General features: G+C 43.0%; 2 protein-coding genes across 9 annotated transcripts in view; one reads left to right on the forward strand and one right to left on the reverse strand.

The window, feature by feature from the left end:
- The window catches only part of mctp1a (multiple C2 domains, transmembrane 1a), a 140,344-nt gene extending 132,531 nt beyond the window's left edge, over positions 1-7,813 (forward strand). For 7 of the 8 annotated variants that reach the window (XM_078952866.1, XM_020706012.3, XM_004072648.5 and 4 more), the window contains 3 exons: positions 31-140; positions 337-434; positions 7,618-7,813. In XM_078952866.1, coding sequence (XP_078808992.1) covers positions 31-140; positions 337-434; positions 7,618-7,689 — 280 coding nt within the window. In that variant the 3' untranslated portion in view covers positions 7,690-7,813. The remainder of the gene's footprint in view (positions 1-30; positions 141-336; positions 435-7,617) is intronic. The other variant, XM_078952867.1, reaches the window with a different exon arrangement.
- A 2,989-nt stretch (positions 7,814-10,802) lies between these two features.
- The window catches only part of slf1 (SMC5/6 complex localization factor 1), a 34,836-nt gene continuing 24,394 nt past the window's right edge, over positions 10,803-21,244 (reverse strand). The window contains exon 18 of the mRNA XM_023958540.2: positions 10,803-11,666. Coding sequence (XP_023814308.1) covers positions 11,167-11,666 — 500 coding nt within the window. The 3' untranslated portion in view covers positions 10,803-11,166. The remainder of the gene's footprint in view (positions 11,667-21,244) is intronic.

Genomic DNA, 21,244 nt, shown 5'->3' on the forward strand with positions numbered 1-21,244 from the left:
TCTGCCCTTTCCTGTATTCTCCCTTCGCAGCACATTTAACTGGACTGTGCCTTTCTTAAGCTGGCTAGCAATTGTGGCTCTGGGATCGGCCACCGTCATCATCTATTTTATCCCGCTGAGACTCATAGTGCTGGCCTGGGGTGAGCAATGTTACTTTTCCCGTCTTTTCATTGACAATATAGTTAAGAAACAGAATCTAAAAAAATGTTTTACGTAGCAGTGCTGTTTCTGTTTATATTCTAAACTACTTTGAGCGAAGTGCATTAAATCATTTCTGTCTTCATCTTTTTCCTACCCACACTGGCTGTTTTTATGTTTTTTGTTTTTTCCCTGCAGGAGTGAATAAATTCACCAAGAAGCTTCGAGACCCTTACACTATTGATAACAACGAGCTGCTGGACTTTCTGTCCAGAGTACCCTCAGATGTGCAAGTGGTGGGTTAACATTCCCTTTTTCACATCAAACCTGTCAGTCCTAGCCTCAGCCAAGGGTTAGCCTTCCTTTTATCGTCTCAGACTGATTTTTTTTTTTCTCCTTTTCATGTCTCGTCTCAGCTCATGGCCTCTCTGCATTTTACTTTCATGTTGGGTGAACGGACTACTATTTAATGTAACAGTTTGATTACTGTTTCTGTGTTTTTTTCTATTAATAGCTTGCTAGACTAATTCAATTTCCTCTTACATGGCTTGAGCTGTGTTGAAAGATAACAAGGTTAAGTGAGTTTAGTGCCCAGCTTATAACTAGTTTGATTGACTCCATACACATGTTCTCACACACAATTACAGTTAGGTGTTGTTTCCCAGCAATGCTAGTAATTGGAACAGAGTGTAAATCAACAGTTTACCGGCCCCTTGCGGTTATGCTTCTACATTAACCGTGAGATCAGATTAACTATGTAGACTTCAGATGCAGGTTTCAAGTCAAATTTACAGTAGGTGTGCTTGTGTGTGTGCATTAACCATAACACTCTCTGCTACCCAGGACAGAATGTAGCTTAAACAGCAATTAGCCGCAGCTTGTGAAAGTTAGGGTGTTATCTTGGAGCACTGGTGTCCACTGTGGCTATTAAGTCCCACTGAGTGGAGTTCAACACACACACTTAGAAACGCAGATGCGGACTGAGGCTGAACGACCCGGGGCCTCTGATAGAACCAATTCCCTGCCACATCAGTGCTGACACACTTCCTCTTTGATCGCTTGTTGCCCGCATAGTCTTTCATCTTTACAGGGTCATAATCCCTGCTCCCCTGCACACACCCCGTGTTCTCCTCCTTTCAGCCCTCGTGCAGTTTTGTAGTTTACAGGGGCCTGCTGCAGCAGCAGGCGCAGGGCAAGCCATTGACTCAAATGAGCCCAAGCTGTCCCCCAAGGTGAAGTGCAGCCCCCTCACACCTGGAGCCTGGGGGTGTGTAGTGGTGAAGAGGCCCAAGCCTGGCAGGTCCCAGGACTTTACAAGGCTCCTAATGAGGGCCTGCTGGCTAAGAACGGTGGGGGCATGTGTATTGCTCTGGTCGAGTTCATGTTCTGCTGGTTGTGTGCCTACTGTATAGGTAATAATGTGAGTGCTACTGTAAGTTTACCGCTGCAGCTGCTGGAATGGTAATTACTGCCAGGCTTCTCAGAGAGCCTGGAAGCTTACAGAGTTATGATATCAGGGTAAGATGGAATGAAGAGAAAGAACAAGGAGGGAACTTGACAAAGATCAGCTGTTTTTTGTATTAACAACACAGCAAGGGTGGATCTTTTTGTTTGTATAAAAAGAAACAGTAGGGGAAGTTCAAACTCTAAAGTCCTTGATCTAAACTTTCTCACTGAATGCAGAGGTCAATATTCTGAAAAGACAACCCGCTTTGTGATTGTTGGCTGAAAACAACCCAGAAAGCTGTGCTGAGCCCTACCGCTGCCTCCGGTGGTGGGTTCACCTCATCGCCTGCCCCTGTCTTACTGGGTCAAAGACGTCAGAGGGTATTAAGCCCTTGAGGCTTTGGGATGATGCACAGAGGTGCTGGGCTCCAAATGAAGCATCCCCTCATGGGTGTGTGTCTACGGCGCCCACTGGCATAGGTGCATGGGTCCGCCATGCCTGACACCTTGGATGATTAATGAAGTGCTATTTCAGGGCCCCAGCGTGACCCCCCACACATCTATAATCGCACACACAAGTTCTCCCAGAAGCCATGCATGTGAGGTGGGTTAGGGGTGTTTCGGTTCGCTGTTCCGCATCATTTAGAAGTGCTTCAGTGCAACCAGAACTGATGAGGATCTAATGACTTTATATACAAAGGGCAGCCTGACCGGGCCACAGCCCATCATTACTTATATAGCTTTACACAATCACGCTAACGGTGAGATAGCTTTATCATTCTGTGCAGTTTTTTTTTCAAATTTCTCTTTATAGTTTGCAATAGCTTGAAGACTTTGAACCTTGACTCATTTTTCATAGGTTGCACGGAAAACAGAAGCTACCTTACTTCTAAGGACATTCCTGTTGTTGAACACATGGCATTCATAGCATGGTAAAGCTGTCATTTTTGTCTGCCTCCTACACTTTATATATCAAATCAAATTCATAAAAAGTGCTTCCCATGCGTTGACCATCTTTCTCTGTTTGCAGCCATGCTAAAGGCTACATGTGCTGTGGTTCTTATTGCCGTGGAAGACTTGAGGCTATTTTTAATGATCTGGGGTTGACCTAGCTTTACCATCGACATTTGGGAACTTCCAATTTATTCTTTGACAAACCAAAACTGAACAGCCTTTAAGCAGGAAGTATTCTCCACCTGCTGTCTGCAAAAAAATCAGTGCACCAGTTTATTTTATTGCACCATTATAAACATGAGCAAGAGAGTGCATGAACAGGGACACAGCAATTAGCATGCCAAGTGGCCCTTTATGATGGGTGTAAAGTAACTGGATCAAATCCCCAATACAAAAATAAGCATGAATTCTAATTTAGGGCCTAATGAACGCCAGGGAGGCAGGTTAATACTTTCAGGAAGCATTTATGTTAGCGATGAAACCTCTGTGGACAGACTGAGAGCAACGGCAGGATAGTTAAAAGCTGAAACATTGCCAGATGTTATCATTCACCTCCAGCAGATTGTTTCTCCCCTTAGTTTTGAGCTAGCCCACTTTTGAAAGAAGTTTAAACGGTTCACTGCAAGTGAAGTATTAGAATCTACTCAATATATGTATTATTACTTCAGCTAATGGGGCCAAACTTTTCATTTTTGTTTGGTGTCTTTGCATATGTCACTATGCTGAGCCCTTTCTCCTATCTCCCCTTTTCTGCAGATATCTGAACTGTGCACAGATAATACCCTCATGCTCCTTTACTTGTCACTTGTGATGAAACCTTCAGTGAGTTTTGAGCTCCCCTGCAAAGGACTGAGGAAAATAACACAGTATCATTAAAATGACATCCCATCTTTTTTTTTTTTTGAATTTGCTTATTTACTCGCCTTTTTTTTGCTGACTGTCACCCACCTTGTCTGTTTGCCCACACCGGCATCTTCAAACACTGTCAAGGCTCGGTGTGCGAGCGAGGAAGAGAATGAAAGACAGTTAGCAAAGGAGAAAGGAGCAGGTCCCGGGATGCTTTGTGGGTAACACCGTTAAACGAAGCACAACGCGCAGTACACGGCAGCCCTTCAGCAGAGCACACTTCAAAGCCTGTTTTGCACTTGTACTGTCAACATTTGGGAGAAGAGAGGAGCGAGGGTGGAGCTGCCTTTGAGCACACCTTCTCCTGTCTGTGTTCCCTTTAAGCTCCCCATTTGTGTTCCAAATTGGTTGTGTGCTTGCTGCATTAGCTCACTTTTTTACTTTAACACATTTCAGTATCTTTCATTTTGCCAACGGCCCACTTTCTTCTTGCTTCCTCTGCCTTTATTTGGGGTTTTATGTACTTTAACTAGCTCTCATATGTGCATTGATTTGTTGTGTATGTGTGAGTGTGTGTTACAAAGTGAGGTGAGCAGTGAGCCAAGGGTGCAGCATCAGGCAGGCCTGTCACCTATAAGCTGGAATTGAACCTGTGACGCCTGAGTTGCTTTTCTCCTTGCTGGCAGCTCTTCACAGAGAAAACTCTCGTTTGATTGAAATATTGTGGGGAGTTTTTTTCTCCCCTTGCACTGTTTCTTTCTGTCGATCCCATTCGCAAGTCTTCTTAGGAAACAAAATCTTACTTTCTACTGACATGCAAACTTTTCTTTGTTTGTGTGCACTCACAAAGAGTTTGTTTGGACAGAAATGTCACTGTGTAGAGTTAAATTGCCGCGTTCCTATTTTGCTGCTGTAGGTGTTCGGCCGTAAAAAGAGGACCAGAAAGAGTTTTGCTTTGAGTACCTGCCCTACTTTTGTATGCTTAAGTCGTAGAACAGAAGATAAAAATGAGTTGAGCTGAACAAAACTTTTACCCCCCCCCCCCCCCCCCCCCCCCCAATTTGCTTGCAATCTTTTGACATTAACTGTTATATCCGTGTAATTACACAAAAACCACTCGTGCGTTTCTTCGTTCACCCACTGGTGAATTAATTGTTATATCAGGGACGCCGCACAGTCATTGATGGGAGTCCGTGCGGGCATTCTGCCAAGACTGTCATGGTCCACACAGACATAAACAGCCATCCATACACAGATGGGGACGAAAAAAATTCCTCCCGGTCCCCTGGGTTTTTGTTCTGTTGTCTGCTTTAGTTGGCAGAACTATAGAGAGATCCACACCCACATGAGAACAGTATCTTTCATCACCACTGTCCACAAATCTCCCTCTGTCTCACCCCGTCTTTTCTTCCCCTTCATTGTTTTCCCTCGTTCTTGGTTTGTTGGTTTGTCCCGCTCTCTGCCCAGATCTTCTCTCATATGCTTCCTTCCATGTCGCTCCCAGTCAAGACTTCTCAGTGGCTGCTTGTGTTTCTTCTTCTTTACTGCAGCAAACAAGGTTTTCATTTGTACAGCTGTCCAGTGGGATGGTTGCTTCCTAACCAGATTTGAATCAGTGCGATCTGGCTGCCTAGTGAGGCGAAGAGAGCAACACATGCCGGCCTAACCACTTTGTAAGCACCTAAACGGGACAATGGGGGCCACCACTGTGAGACAGATGAAGAGAAATACTCCAAGATCTGAGCCTGTGTCTGTGTGCGACTGGGTTTTTAAGGATAGAAAAAAACCTCACAGCCATGTCTTTCTGTGCGGTGCGGGAGGTGTAAAGTGTGTGTGCATTCTCCCTTTGTTGGTGCTTATTCCTATTGGCATGACTTTGAGATAAAACGCACACATATGCTCGTTTACATCTAAGATTTGTGCATTATAGACAGAAGGCCCGAAGGCTTCACTGATTCAACAGTGGGAATCAGCCAGAAGATGAATGACGAAGCCGTGTTCCCAGCCTGTGCCGAGATGCTGCTGTTCCCGTCCGCAGTCGACAGACCCACCATGAGACAGAACAGAGAAACCACATCTATGTCAGATTGCTGTCTGCCTGGAGAATCAGAGACGGTGTCAGTCAGACAGACAGGCAGAGTAGCCTGTAGTACATCAACTTAGGAGAGATTCCTCAGACGATACTGCCTCTTTGGTGCTGAGACTGTTAAGTCTATTTTTTTTTTATCTATTGGAATTTGGATTCAGTGGCTACTGCGCATCACTGTCTTGAATGTGTCTAGGCTAGCAACTGTATTTGTGTATGCATGTGTGTACAACTGAAGGAGAGCGGCTCTCCCTGTGACAGTCTTTGGTTGTTGCTGCTCAGCCTCTGTGTGCTTCCGCGTTTAAGTGTCCATCACTTGCAGGTAAGAGCAGCTTCTTTTTAAGATCTGTTCGCCATTGTTGCAAAGATCCGCGTCGGGTGGGAATCAGAATTTGTTGGAGGAAACAGAGGAAGCTCTCAATGATTGGCTTGATGATCAGACAGTTAAATGAAGCTGTTAAATGTCTGTTTTAAGATATTAGTGGTACAATACTTGTATGAAACTTAGTCATCAGATTTTTGTGTCTCAGTAATCCATAGACCTGGAGAAAAACGAATGAACTGGTCAAAACTGGTCTAAGTAATTTTATTAATCTGCTGGGCATAAAGACTTTATACAAACAATACATAAAATGCAACAAATCACACCTAGAAGCCTTAATTTATATTTATTAAAACAAAACATGCTTTTCCTTTTGGCTTTTATTTTCAGAGATTGGGGCACAATTTGCCCTCCATGTGGGTGCAGTAACTTAGGTGGGCCAGGCAACCCTGTTTAGTTTTAGGGTCAAACGAGATCGGATGTGTTCAGGGTGACATGGCTGTTGAAAATGTTCAATGAGACCAAAAAATATTTTCCCCTATTTTGGTTAGTTACTGGGATAGGAATAATTGCTCATTTTATGTAAATCAGGTCTAGATCTATCTAGAACTCAGATTTTTAAACACAACATTGAAATATCTTATTTTTTACATTTATTTATTTTGTTCACAGCTTTAGCTACAAGGAAGTGGATGCTGCGGCAGATGGCCTACTGTTCAGCTGAGCTTATTCTACAACCTGTATTGTTGTGATTTTTCCATAATCATGTTGGAAGTTTTAGCTTTAATAATATCATGGTGAAGTCACGAAGACGTTTCTGCTGAATTTAACACAACAATTGCACTGAAATGTACAGATTGTAGGTCAGTATTACGGTGTCTGTCTAACTTCAGTGTTGTGCTTATAAGGATGAGTGATCTGATTATGTAAATGATATTCCTATGTTCTCATTTTCATTAGGTGATAGTTGGAAAATTCCTGTTTTCTTCTTGACTGAAAGTAACGTTACGTAGCTGATCACATTTGGTTGCTCTGGGCTTCCTAGGTACATGAGTCTGTCATTTTAGGAGTTGTTTAAACCCCCCACAGAAAGTGACACCTGTATCAATGTTAACTAACACAATTGAAAGACATTTGAGCAACTGCAGTTTACGTGTACCACACAAAAAAGTGCCTTTATTTACATATTCTGTCAATTTTCAATTTTAACCTAGTACAGAGTTCCTAGAATTATCAATATTTTTCATTCATCCTCTGAAATCTTTATTTTTTGTAATAATTTCTATAGACAGTAATTTCTTTGATGACAATAAACACACACATACACAGATATATATATATATATATATATATATATATATATATATATATATATACATTTTTTTACTGTATATTGTGCCTGCTTCTTCTCTCCTATGATATTTCTGTGTATAGATGACGCTGTTTTCTTTTCAAGCTTTCCCATGAGCCTTTGCCCTGTTCTCCTGTTTATGTGTGTGATTCCTTCCCCTAGGCCACTATTACACATCTGTGGGAGTACATTTGTGTGCGTGTGTATCTTTGCGCTGCATCTGTGAGTGTGCATTAGTGTGTTTTGGAGCTTTGAACAGTACCACCTTAGCGGTTGCGCACATCCATGTATATTTGTGTGTGTGTGTGTGTGTACTGTAATCAGTGTGTAATCCTTTCCCTGAGGCCACTGTTCCACACAGCTGGACTGAAACCTCTGGAGGGTTTCTGTACTATTGAAGCATCCTGTGCTCTTTCCACCTGACCAAGTGGTGTTTGTGTGTGTGCATGGGCACACATCTCTGTGTTTTAACAGGTGCAGTACCGAGAGCTGAAACTGGATCCCAATCCCAGTCCAAATAAAAGAAAGAAAAACAACCCCGGGTAGATTACTTCATCCGCCCACTGACTCCACTTCTCTGTCTGCTGCTGGGCGTTGAAGAATGGAAGACGGCTGCTCTCGAGCAGCTCCACACCTCTGGACTTCCACCCCTTTTTTAAAACATATTATTTACATTTTTTTTTATTTCAACATTCATTTCTTTGTTTTATTTTTCTAGTACTGTTTCATGCAGTGCCCTTTTGATACTGGACGCTACTCAAAATAGTTTAATTTTAACAAGTGTGCTTTTAATTTGTAAGAGCACGAAAGGGGGGCAATATTGGAGGGAAGGAGTTTTATTGGCCAAGTGAGCTGCTCCCTTCAGTTTTCTCTGACTCCATCCATGTGCATGCTGCGACTGTCACAGAACCAAAACAAGAAGATCATTTTCTCTGTTTTAAGAGGATGAGAGTTCCTCCATATTTTAAAAAGTAGAGGCCTTAAAGTAATACTTTTGCCACAGGATATAATTTTTTCGATTGTTTTTTTTAAATGTTGATGTTATTTATTATTTGTACTGAGGTATCCTTTGTTTTCATGCCCCCCTTTTTGCTGTAATGATGTTGCAGTCACTTACACTTCATTGGATTGTCTCAGCTCATCCAGCTAAGTTGATTAGCGATTATGTTGTGATCCTCCAGATACGTTCCATCGTCAACCAGCTAAATCCCTAATGGGGTCTCTGGGTTGGTGGAGCCAACCCAGCTACTGATGGACAAAGGTGGGGTACACCCTGAACAGGTTGCCAGTCTGTTGCAGGGCCCTCCAGATTTATTCTTTAACACAAATGTGGACCAAGAGACTGCGGGCTTGCATCCCTTTCTGCTTTGCTTTCCCTTGCTGCTTTCTCACTGCTCTTGCAGGAGCAGATCTGTTAGCTGTAGCCTTTTTCAACCATTTGAAACACATGTGACCATCTTCAGTCACTCAAAGAGACACTTCCTCTGTCTGTGAGGAGGCGCAGCTGACTGGGCCTGCTGTCGTGGTGTTAACATAGATGTCACCCAGTCTATGCAGAGTGTCATCAGGCAGGCAGGCAGGCCTTTAGGCAGCCACAGCCTTAATCTTGTTTGAAAGGCTGGTCTCTTTCCCTCTCATCTGCCTGCGTGTTTGCCTTGGCGGCCACACACAACAGCATTCACACGCGCGCACACTTCTCCATGTGCATGCAGGCAAAAAAAAAAAAAAAAAAGCCCCATCAGGAGAGTAAACAGCTCCTCTAAGAAATCTTGCACACTCACTCTGTAACCACTTGTTCACAGACACAACCTTGTGTTTGGGCGAAAATACTTTCTCTTAGGCACACAAACTGACGCACAAACACAAACAGGCTCTCTGTGATGCTGCGCCCCAGGCTGGCCGCCCTCTCCATCTGCCCCACCTCCTGTGCCCACAGCTCAACTTTGATCAGTCCTTCCAGAGTGATTGCATAGAAGCATTTACCCAATCAAAGTAACGCTGCGTCTCTCATCGCTGGTGTGTGTTACAATTGTATCTCCCCTCCAGCTGTAGACAGATGCCTTGATTCACTTACAGCGTGTGTTGGTGTCGGAGCGCCGCAGCACAAGCGACAGCTGTGGTTTGGTGTCGACTTTGCAGAGATGAGCAGCAAGTCATTGTGTGACAAGACGTGGCTCCAAGTAAACTCAGGCCTGAGATGTCAGGGATGGAGGAAAGTTGGTGTTTGAGCACGTCTTGGCATTTCAGAACCTGCTTCCCATCATGCTTCCCTCCATTTGCTCTCTCTGTGGTCCCGTCATTCGTCAGCGAGCAGGGTTGCGACCCTGTCTAAAGGGACGGTCTCCTGGGCTTCTTGTGGAGCATCTTTTGAAAGATCACAGCACAGGCTGCGTTTGAAGAGACCTCCTCTCATCATATTGATCCCTGCCTCTACTTCTTTTGCCCACCCCCTCACCCCACCCCTCCCAGCACTGCCTGCCTGTCTTTAGCACTCTTAAACCCTGTCCTTCCCGTAAGTGGAGCTTTCTCTCATATTATCTTCTCTCCATCTTTGTGCCATCACGTTTTGCCCTTTGTACAGTTTCTGTCTCCATCCATTTATCAGCACGCTTGCATATCAACTGGCTCATATGTGTCACTCTAGAATACCTTTGAATTATTTATTTTTCATTGACTGCACAGAGTCACAAACCTTGCCTCTCAAACTAGCGTCGTCCAAAAATGCTACTTTGGAAGTACATTTTTTTTCTACTAATACCTGAAGGGACTGCAAGTGCAGATATGTGTTACGTGTTGTCGCTTTAAAGGAAATAATGGTGGTAATGCATCCAAATAGTGTACCCTTTTTTCAAATCAATTCATTTGTTTTTCTCCAAAGTGTTCTCATGTTGTATGATGTGGAGAAAGCACATAACGAGAACGTATCAGGCTGAAAGCTGCAATGAAAGGGAACACTTTTATTTATTTTAAAATGAAACTATTTTTTAAAAGATATTGTACATATCCTTTGATTAGTTTGTTGTTGTATTTTTTACAGTATGCCTGTAATGTTGTAAAGTAGTGTATGCCTGCCTCTTTTTCTAGCATCTGTCTTCTCAGCTTGCGATGTTGCCTGCCTTTAATATCATCCTCAAGTCACTTGCTCCTCCCACCAATGAAATTTCCAGACAGGACGCCTTTGGAGAGATGAGTCATTGTTGGGTCTGAAAGTTCATTATGTTTATCTAGAATTTGAAATGCATTTTGATTGATGTATGCTGTTTATTTTTTGGCAGATATAGAAAACAAAGTAAATATTTTTTATCATCCTCAAGGTTCATTCAAAAGTGCCAGAGTTGTGATTGAAGTTCCTCGCCTCCATTCTACCATTATTAGGCAATGCCAACATAAAGTGCACAGTGCCTGTTGCCTGTGAGACCCAAATGCAGAGAGCACTCAATCCTTTTCCCATCTCAGAGCAGGATTACATTTAACCTGTTAAAAAAGCTTGCGTTGTGGTTCAAACGACAGACGTGGAACGCAGACATGACAGAGTTGATGTGAACATTCTGTTTGAGTAATGAACGTTCAATTTTTTTCTGTCAAAGCAACGCAACAGAGACGCACTGCAATCATTATTAGTGGATTTGCTGTTATTTTGGTTGGTCAACAACAGAAAATTTCAAGCAAAGGACAAAGCCGTTTATTCTGTTAACATTAGGAACAATAACATTCATCTTAACTGAAATGTTCATATTATAAAAAATGCAACTGAACATGTTACAAATAAATAACTATACATTTCAAAAAAAGAGTAAAACTTTTTAGTACAAAAAAGGAACACACCCAAACAATTTTTTAGTCATCGGGGATGTATAAAATCTCCCAAAACATGCATAAATTCTGAGATGTCATGCTTAACAAAAACCTTATAGGTAAAGTTTTATTGCATTTATAAGGCCTGAGGTGACTCTTTCATAAATGAAAATGTTCTTCACTCAATGACAGGTGGTGAATTCAAGTCCTTTTAGGTGCATTTATCTTTCACCACATATAAGCTAGTAGTGTTTCACCGCGAGACCTGAGGTCCTCCAGTATCTGCATCAGGAACTGAGTGTTCTCAGCTTTGCACTGCTTCACAGCAGGAGGCACCAGATCCTGGTTCTGCCCTTTGCTCAGCTCCAGGAGTGTCTCCACATCCTCCATCAGCCGCACAGCCCGCTGATCCGTCCAGCCCAGAGTGACTTCTCGGAGGGAGTTTCTCTGCAGAGCTCTGACCAGTTTGTAGCCCAGGTTGTGGAGCTGGTTGCTGGATGAAGTGTGGCTGGGTGGACCCCTCTCCACCAGGTAAGAGTAAATGAGGTGACCTAACAGACAGGCCCCGGCCTCAAGAAGGGGAATATTCAAAACCTCAGCGACTATGTTTCTGAGGGCAGAGTCTCCGACCTGTGCGCTGTGGAGGAGCTCCTCCCTCTGAGCTGCAGCAGACACCAGGTCCAGCGGGACTCGTCCTTCTTCATCCGTCTGCAGAAAGAGAGCTGAACCTGATGAGGACAGACATGCTTCGGATCAGACCCCCCTGCAGTTTCTGTGCAGCCTCAAACTACACAACAGCACACATTTTTGACGTGTTTGCAGCATCATTATCAAAAAGAGTAAGAGAAATAAATGGTTAGCCACACAAAGACATGACAACGAATTTGGAACACGGGGGGAAACTCCCCGAAAGACACGGTGTGTGTAAAGTGGAAGGTTTAAATGAACAGCTGTGTTCCCACTGGCCCTCTCTGCCAGACGGACCAGCTAACTCACCTCAACAGTAACTTTAGCTGACACCTCGCCTACAGCTGTGACTGACAGGCCACTTTGTGTTTGTGTAAAAGACACAAAGGGCTACTGAGCTGATGGAAGAACTGCTTTTTGAGGCCATGGGCATCAACTGTGTAACTAAGCAGTTAAAGGACAGATGCCGACTTGCTGCTGCTCTTTACTCCAGTAAAGGACTTCCTTATTAGTGTAAATCTTTGACAAAAAGATAATGGCAAAGTATTGTAAAATGTCAAATCCTTTGTGACTGTCAAACTCTCATACTGGTAACTTCAGTTTCTAGAAACTTATGAAGCTCCGCTAACCTTGCGTCGGCTGTTTTTCCTATCCTTTTACAGTCCACAAAGTTGAAATGATGGCATTTGCCTTCTTGTGACTCTGCACTATGTTCAAGCTGAAAGCTGTTTTCCAATGTCATACAGGCTTGTGCACATTTAGCCTACAGTATACCAAGTGGTTGGAGTCAAGAGTGAGCCTTTTGTTTGCTTTCAGATAGACCCATTTCTGTGGCAAACTGCTCTTGATGGCACTTGACTGTTCAACCTTGGCAATGGTACTGCTACTCAGAAGTGAGTTTGCTGCTGTGTGCAGGCTCTGCGGGACACAGACAGCTGAAATGCTGCTGGTTACCACCGCTGGCAGTTGTTTTTCTCTCCAGTACGGCTGCAGAAACTATGATGCTTTAATCAAATCATCATTTAATCAATCATATGTGTCGCAAACCAACCTTTTCCAAATTGCACCTTGATGCAAAGACGGTTTTATTTCAAATAAATCTGCATTGTGCAAAACTTAAAATTCACAAACTGTTCGGCGCGTCTGTCTGGTGCTGTATTAATGCCGCGTGTAACGGTTATAAGATAATCGGTAAGTGCTTACATGGCTGTTAACGGGAAGGTCAGCGCCCATCTACCTTTTAGTGCTTCCAGTCTGAGTGGCAAATACTCAATCTGCATAAATTGTTGAATTAATCTACATAAAGTTCTACATAAACGGGGAAATTACAAATGCAGGGGTCAGCTGTCAGGGCAGTAGTCGAGGACTGCAGAGTGTGGATTTGATCAAAGTGGTCGCAAGAGAAAGGTGGAAGGGCACAAGACCGAACAATGCCCTGTCTGTGTGAGGGAGAGGGACTTTGTTCATCAGGTTTCTGTAACAAGCAGTCACGCTCACTTGGTTGGAGTGGCTGTAATGTATGAAGTCAACCAAACAGGCCACAACACAGTAATGAAAGTTAAGAGCACTTATGAACTTTGTGTGAGCGTGAGCTTAAGCACATTCGGATCAACCACCAGAAAAAAGAAAAAAGAGGAAGTTTGCCTTTTTCTTGCTGAGGTAACAAAACCTAAAACACATTACAAATTCTAAATCAAAAATCAAGCCCTTCTCAGTGAATAAACAACACCCGCACAATGCAGGGAAAGGCAAGAGCAAGCGCCGCGATTTCCCTGTGTTCCTTCTGTCATCGTGTCAAACTCAGCTGACAGACAAGCTCCAATCAGAGGGGTGACACCAGAGTGAACAGGGGGGAGGGGGGCCTGCAGCAGGGCCCTGGGCTTGGAAAGTCTGCAAGGCTGTGCGTTTGATGCTGGATCTGTCTGCCTGAAAGCTCCCTGAGATTTGGTGCTTATCTGCCGTTTGTGGATTTACCTGCTTAACTTTTTCTGTTGTTTTCAGGCAAAGAATCAAACAACAGCGCCAGACTTTTTTTCCTTTCCAGAACTAGTTTTACTGCTTGTTTACACTTGGAAATTTAACCAGGTTTCTGGTAACCTACAACCCTTCTTAAGAACATAAGTAAATGGGGATGACTGAACATAAAAAAAGCGACTAAAAAGAATTACTGACTAAATAAGCCTTAAAGAAGAATTTTTGGTGCAGAGATTGTGACTAAAGATAATCCAGATATTAGTGCTATGTGTGAGATCCGCTGCTGCAGGCACTATGAAGATTTATTACTGTTTATGTGTGTGTCGTGCATGTGTGGATGTAAAAAAATACTTTACCAGCTCAAACACTGGCTTACATCAGTCGACAGTTTGTCGACTCTTGTTGGATCAATCAGATATTTCAAACGTCCAACATAGTGGCCAGCAACCACCACATGCTTTTATTGAGACACCTGATTGGTCAGTTTATAACTTGAAGAACTTGCAATAAAGACAAAATATCAAGAAATAGATAAGCCTCAAGAAGATTTTAAAAACAGATAGTAGAGCCAGAATGGTTATTCTAACAACTTTAATGACTTTAGCTGTTTTTTTCCTCAATCAAAATCTATGGGATTTTGGCTTCTTGGAACCAGTGCTACTTCCTATTTGTAAAACAAGACGGTGGGGGGCACCCATTCCAGTAGTAGTACAGTCAATGGCATTAAGAGCTTTAACCCTTGTGCTTTCCTAGGCACTTTAACATTGGGAGTTGGGTCATCTAGACCCACTAGACAGTGCGCTGAACCTTTTTTCTTCAATGATTTGTGATCTTCACTGGTGTCCATGGATTACATGAAATCTTTCCACCTTTATCCACCTTTGTCATGGTAGGGAGAACACGTCAATGTGAGGGTGGGGTCATCTAAGATAGCACAAGGGTTATAGTGAACGCAAGGAACACACTACAGGTTACACAGCTAGCTGGTCACACACGTAGCTCCACCCACATCACACACCCCTGGCCCCTCCTCTGACACAGCTCTCTGCCTGCCTCTGACAAAAAAAGCTAGCTTTGCCTCCCTCACACTCCTCTGGCCCCATCTCTGTCACACACCATGGCTCCATTGTGACTCACCTTAGGATCTGCCTCATAGACAGTATATCACTGGACAGCTTGACCATCTGTCATATAACTTGTCAGAATAACGATTCTTGCTCAGCTATCTTTTTCTTAACATCATCTTGTTAATCCTTATTATTTTCCTTGGTATTTTTTCTGTATCGCAACTTATTCAAGTTATAAAATGACCAATCAGACGCCTCCGTAAAAGCATGCGGTGCCCTCTTGCCCCCACCTCGAAAGTTTGAATGACAGGTTCTCCCAAGCCGCTTTCCGTGGAAGGGGTGTGGACATCGAACAGGATAACTCATGGTTGGCGACAGTAGTTACCCTAGAAACGTGATTCAGACCAACTTGGACAAATTACTGTTGTTGTTGGCAGCGCCCGGAATGTGGAAAAATGGCGAACAGTTTATTTCGCTGGAGTCTGAGGTAGGGCATTTTCTATGTGTGACGTCACACTAGTCTATGAGCTGCCCCCACCCCTAAAAAAAAGCTCAGTGTGCATTATTCTTTATTGGCATTTGCATGACAATAAAGTACCATGCAAAGCCCGCTCCATCTCCATGAGTCAAAGATGGCTCTGGATCCTTTACCAAAAGTTGACTCCACCTCCTTTAAAAATTCTACAAAAACTGTTTAATTAAAGAAATATTTAGTAAAATTAGGTTAAATTGTGGGTGTAAGTTCCTCGATAAGGTAGCTATGAGGAAAAGTAAAAATAAAGGTTTGCTAAAAAAATAAACAACAGAGTTAAAACAAGTAAAAAAAATATTTCTGTTGCATTTACTAGTAATGTTGCCATTTCCAGAAAGAAAATTAACACGTGTGTGTTTGTGAGTGTGAAAATACCCCACTTAGACCCAAGCCCTGAAATCACAGCAGAGGGAGGGAATGCACATGCCTAGCAAAAAGCCAGTGACTGATGCACCAGCCAGATGCAGGCAGGCTGCCACATACACACACACACACACACCAACACACACACACACATTTACATACAGAATGCAGAGCCCTTTGGCCTTTAGAGGGCAGGCGAAGACAAGAAATTTAAAAGAGAGAGTGGAGGAAGGGAAAAATTGGCGCAAAAAGCAAGCAAGGAGGGAGGGAAGGAAAGAAAGATGCAGCACTCCCTCCCCCCATGTCTCTTTCCCTCCATCACTGGTCTGAGGCAGACAAGCTGGGAAGCAGGCAGTTCCACAGCATGGTAAACATCCTCAATTTCTTTCTCTCTTTCCCCCTTGCTGCTTGGAAAAAAAAAAGACAGGCAGGGGGAGTGTGTGAACTGCAGCCAGGGGCACGGCATTGCATATCCCACAGGGAGCTACCAGCTAGCAACTAGACGCTACAGCAAAAACAACAAAGCCAACCAAGTGAAGCACCAGAACAGCCAGCGGAGAGGCATCAGACGATGGAATAAGAAATACCAGTCAGATATGCAATGATGCTAAAGATCCCTCACTGCTTTAGTAATAGGCTCAGAGATGGTACGCTCCTCCTTTCATTATATTCGCTGTATTACCAAAAATAAAAAATAAAACATGGAAGGAAAAGCCTGTGGGGGTTACAACAGTAAAGCTTGAATCTTTTGTAGAGTGGCTTATAGTATTATCTTGCATGAGCTTAATTTCCCTTTTCATCTTAAATAATAGAGGCATCCATTTTTCTATTACAAGTTTAATTTGAACTGGTTGTGCACTATTCATGTGGCTTTTCATTCCAACACCCAGAATATCTGGGACTCTGAAGGTTCAAACAACAGGTGGGATCATACCTTCATAAAAGAGTAATGCTACGCTCACATGTGACGCACTTCAATGGGCATTCTTGAACACGCGTTTAGCCCATGATGTTCTCCCTAAACGAGCAGGGAGGGGCTTCTTCTTCTTCTTTTTCTACAGTTTTCTAGCACATGTCAGCCAACAGTTGGAAGAGGCTTGGTTGCAGCAGTGCAACTCTTGCACATCTTGCTCCAGGCTTTTTCTTTCACAGCTCTATTCTGATATACAAAAAATTGTGTTATATAATTCCGGCCGGATACAAACCACGATTATTCATTTTTCCTCTGTGATCAATTTTCAAACAGTTGTCATTTCCTTAAAATAGAAGGGACGATGTCCATACGTCACTACCTAATTCAAGTCCCTAGTCAAAGTTCAACCTGGTTTAACTTTCAGTGACGGTTTAATATCAGCACTTTATGTACGTAGAACCCGGAAACTGTCTTATGAAAGGGAGGAGCTACCAGTGAATGCAAGAGACTTCCACATGGAGCCTGACATGCACATTTACGCACATTTTGATAGACTTTTCCTTGAAGAAACACCAGAAGAAGCTTAAGGGTTCATATCAAATCAAATCCAAGTTACTTTATCTTCCCAGTAGGAAATTCCTTTGGCAGTGGGAACACAGAGCAGACAAACAATCATTAATAAAATAAAAACAACAATAAAATTAGTAGAATTAATGCAACATACATACACTTGGTAAGGTACAAACAATATAAACACAGACCAGCTGAAGCAACCGTAAATAAATACGTTTCTATGCTGATGACTCTCAGCCTTAAAAACTGACAATATTATTGAATAATTGATATTTTTTCATTGTTGCTTGATAACTTTTGTTGGAAAAAGCTGCAAAAAGTTAAGATGTCAATTTAATTTCACCTCTTTCATCGACAAGAACTTTTTTTTTTTTTTACTATAAACCCTGTCACCCTGACAAAAGAGCTCAGCTGAGTTTCGCCGGCAAAGTTCAACAAAAAGAACTCGTAAAGTAAACTTGTTTCACATTCTTTGTAGAAACCGAGAAGTCTTGGCACCACACAAAGACTTAAAGTGACGCCGATGCAGATGTGTACAGGTGTTATCTATTAGCTACCATGACAATCAACAAGATCCACACAAGCATTGTAACCTGGGAGCTCGTCACTGAAAGAAAAGTTTAAGAAAGAACACTTAACATCTGCTGAATGCCCTCATTCATACTCAATGACCCCCTCCAACACTGTTCAACAACCTCGTATTGTTGCCTTGTAAATGAATTTTAAGTGAAAAATTCACATCTTGTCGAGATATTTTATTAACATTATTATTTTTAAGATGGCATTGAATTCTCTTGAGTTATTTTGATAAGCACTTTAATTGAAGCTTGAAAAACAAGTGAAAGTCAGGATCATTTCATTGTGGTGAAGTGCATGAAGCTTTAGGGTCATGGCTGAGACACAGAGAGGGATCTCCATGGCCAGCAAAACAAAATCATTCTGGACTGAGTCAATTTTCTTTCCCAATTAGGCTCAAAACCCAACAAAAGATTTACACCTTGAAAATCTTTTTATTTGCACCTGGAGAGCACATGTTTTTTCCTTCTAATTTATAGTTGTTATGGAAAAATAAAAAAATCCTGCTGAACCTTCGCTTTAAAAACGACAACCAAATAAAAATAAATGGTTTAAAGATCCTTGGCCTGTGATCTTTCTTTTTTTTTTTTAAACTAGCTTGTATCGTGACCTTCGATGTTTAGATAAAAAGGGGGGGGGGGGGGGGGGGGTTCAGGGCAAACAAATTTACAGAAGAAAATTGCACATTTTCTACATGTATTCAGTAGACGATAAAGTTTTTGATAAATGTCACAATCAGCGCTCTCAGTTTTTAATCTTTGCCAATTCTTGTCTGCAAAATCCCAAAAAGGTAAAGATGAGCATGAGCTGCAGCCAATTAAGGGCCGTGTTTGACAGCAATCCAGACTTAACCTGTAAAAACACACACACAAAAAAGTGTGTGAATGGTTATGTGTAAATCTGGATGATAGGAAAAATACTTATTTCAAAAATTCCCAGCGAGGGAAGTCCTTGAACTACAGCCTGGAGAAAGCTGCAGTTGAAACATCAACACACCTGAGTGAAGCCGAGGGCTTCAAACACAGCCTCACCTCTAATGGTGCGAGAGCTCTGCTCCTCACAGCTGCCAGGTTAGGACCCACAGGGAAAGGGGAACTGAGCTGGATGAACTTTCTTTAGTTGTTGACAGCTTAGAGGCCCAAGTGTGTCTAAAACTGTTACCTATGTGTGTGTGTGTGTGCGCGCGCATCTATGACAGAAACAAACCACAACTGACTACAGGCGTCTGACGGGACTTAGTGCTTCCTCTGCCACTGAACAAATGACAGCTTTCTGCTCCACAAACACTTGTTCACATGAAGATCTTTGGGGATCATGGGATGCAGTGATTCAAGTCTGTGTGTATTCAACAAATGCACAAAATAAAGGGAAACCCATAAAATCATGCTGCAAGACCCTCTTCTTTGTTAAAAAACAAAAAAGTTGTTAACAGAAAGCATCTAAAACCATTCCCTTTTTTCTGTATTTGTTACAGTGGACTAGATCTGCTTGCTAACACACAGAAAAGCATCGGGAGGATGGCATCAGTGATTACTGTCACGGGGCCGGCTGGTGGGAGCATAAATGCTCTTTTCTTTCTTTCTCCACCCTCTGTGCTAAGTGGAACGCCTCCTCTGTGTGGCAGGTCTGAGCTGATCAGCCAAAGGCTCCAAGTCATTGTGTGCCTCCATCAAAGGTGCTGGCTGCCAGCGCCACCCTGCAAGACTCAAGCATTTTTACCTATATGCACGCCAGGAAAAACGCGATACATAGACAGAAAACAGTGCATACATAAATTGAAATAAAAAGCCAAGGACACTATTGCTAACTTAAAAAGAAAAAAACAAGCCCAACACATCGACGGGAGGGGGTCATGTGGGGCAGCCTTGGGCAACAGGAGAAGGAGGGAGGAGGAGTGGAGTCAGCCTTGCCCTCAGCCATGGCATCCTTTCATTGCCAGCTTTGTAGGCCTGGAGGAACTGAGGTAGTGGCTGGTTAGGGTTGGTGGGTGGGATCTATCCATCCCTCCCCTCCATACAATTTACCTCTAGAAGCCCTCGCATGCAGAGCACTGGCCTCCAAGCAGACAAGCTTACAAAGAGGTGAGATCACTCCAAACTAAAGGCTTTGTTGGTGTGCCAGTGTCAGTGCTGCCCTCTCTGGCCTATCAAAACCTTGGCAGCTCGGTTGGGCCTGTCTGCTGGAACAACTAGGACAGCAGGGTGAATGCCGCGATGAAAAATACAGTTTCAGGAAATGCAGCTGGTGCTCGCAATAAAAAACACAACCAAAAAACCCCACACAAGCAACAGTAAATAGGGAGACAGGGGAATAGAAATGCATTTGGCCTACTAGCCTGATTTCCTACAATGGAAACAGTGCGGCAAGTCCACCTGGCCAGCATTTGCAAAGCAATCTCATGTTCTTTCTAAGGTTCTTTGAAGAAAAAGAAAAAGAAAAAAAAAGCTAAAGTGAGCAATAACTGAAAGATGGTGACGGTAACTAAGCATGATTGAACCCCTGAAGCAAAACTTTCCACATTTAACAGCCTGGACTTAAAGATCTAAAAAAAAAAAACAGGGAGGGGGGAAAAAAAAGAAACACCCTTGGTTATCGATGGTGTCCATGGCAACCAAACGGAGATCATGGCATAGAGACTGTGAGAGACAGTATAGCCTGGAGTCAAGAGGACCACCCCCTCACCAACTCCCTGCTCTAGCCTTTAGACAACCTGCCATCAAGGTGGGAGGAAATAGCAAACAGTCAGCGCAGAGCAGTGCAGAAAGAGAGGGATAATGTGGAAGCCCGCAGGTGTTTCAGACTGAGAGAATTTTCCTTTCTGTTGTTATGTTCAGTCTCTGCAAAAAGACCTGGCCTCGACAGTAAGCCAGCTGTCTCCTGTGTGTGCTCCCTCAAAAACAAGTGCAAGCGTACGCACATTTGTTCCCTTTCTCCTCTAATTTTACAGATACAGATAGCTTCTTCATCTGACCTCTTTTAATTTGCTCTTTCCTGTTACAGAGGAAGGCTGATGAAAGAGGAAAAAAAGAGGGGGGAGCGCTCTTTTGTTTCCTCTCCGGGACTAAACAATCCCAGACTAATTTATTTTTTGAGGACAGAATATGTACATGTGTTAATGGGAAAGTCGAATCAAATTAACTATAATTAGTCAAACTGAGAAGTGTGCTGATTAAGAGGTACGTTAGATAGGAGACTTATTCATGGCTGGCAAATAACACTCCTATGCACCGAAACCAAAAGTACACATTTCCTCCGCCACCTGCTGCCACGCAAACCCGCAACACCACCCTCTCGTGAGCTCTGACACCCATCATGCTCCCATCAGCCCTCTGAAGATCTGACTGCACGGGGCCTGCAGTCAGACAAACATGCAGACACAAATTCCTTCTGTTGTGACTCATCTCCACAAAATCATACATGTGAATTCTGCAAGCGGAAGATCCTGACTCTATTAATCTCATCTGAAAAACATTAGAAAGCGATGCTGTAATCTATCTGGACAGACTCTGCAGAGTGAAGTTGATGTGGATTGCCAAACCGAGCAGTGCAGTCAGACGGACCAGATTGGACGAGTTTGACTTTTACACCAACAAAAATTTTCTTTGTCATCTCTATTTCAAA

Source organism: Oryzias latipes, chromosome 9 (genome assembly GCF_053564925.1).
Source record: "Oryzias latipes strain Hd-rR chromosome 9, Olatipes_Hd-rR_3.1".
NCBI classification, from domain to species: Eukaryota; Metazoa; Chordata; class Actinopteri; order Beloniformes; family Adrianichthyidae; genus Oryzias; species Oryzias latipes.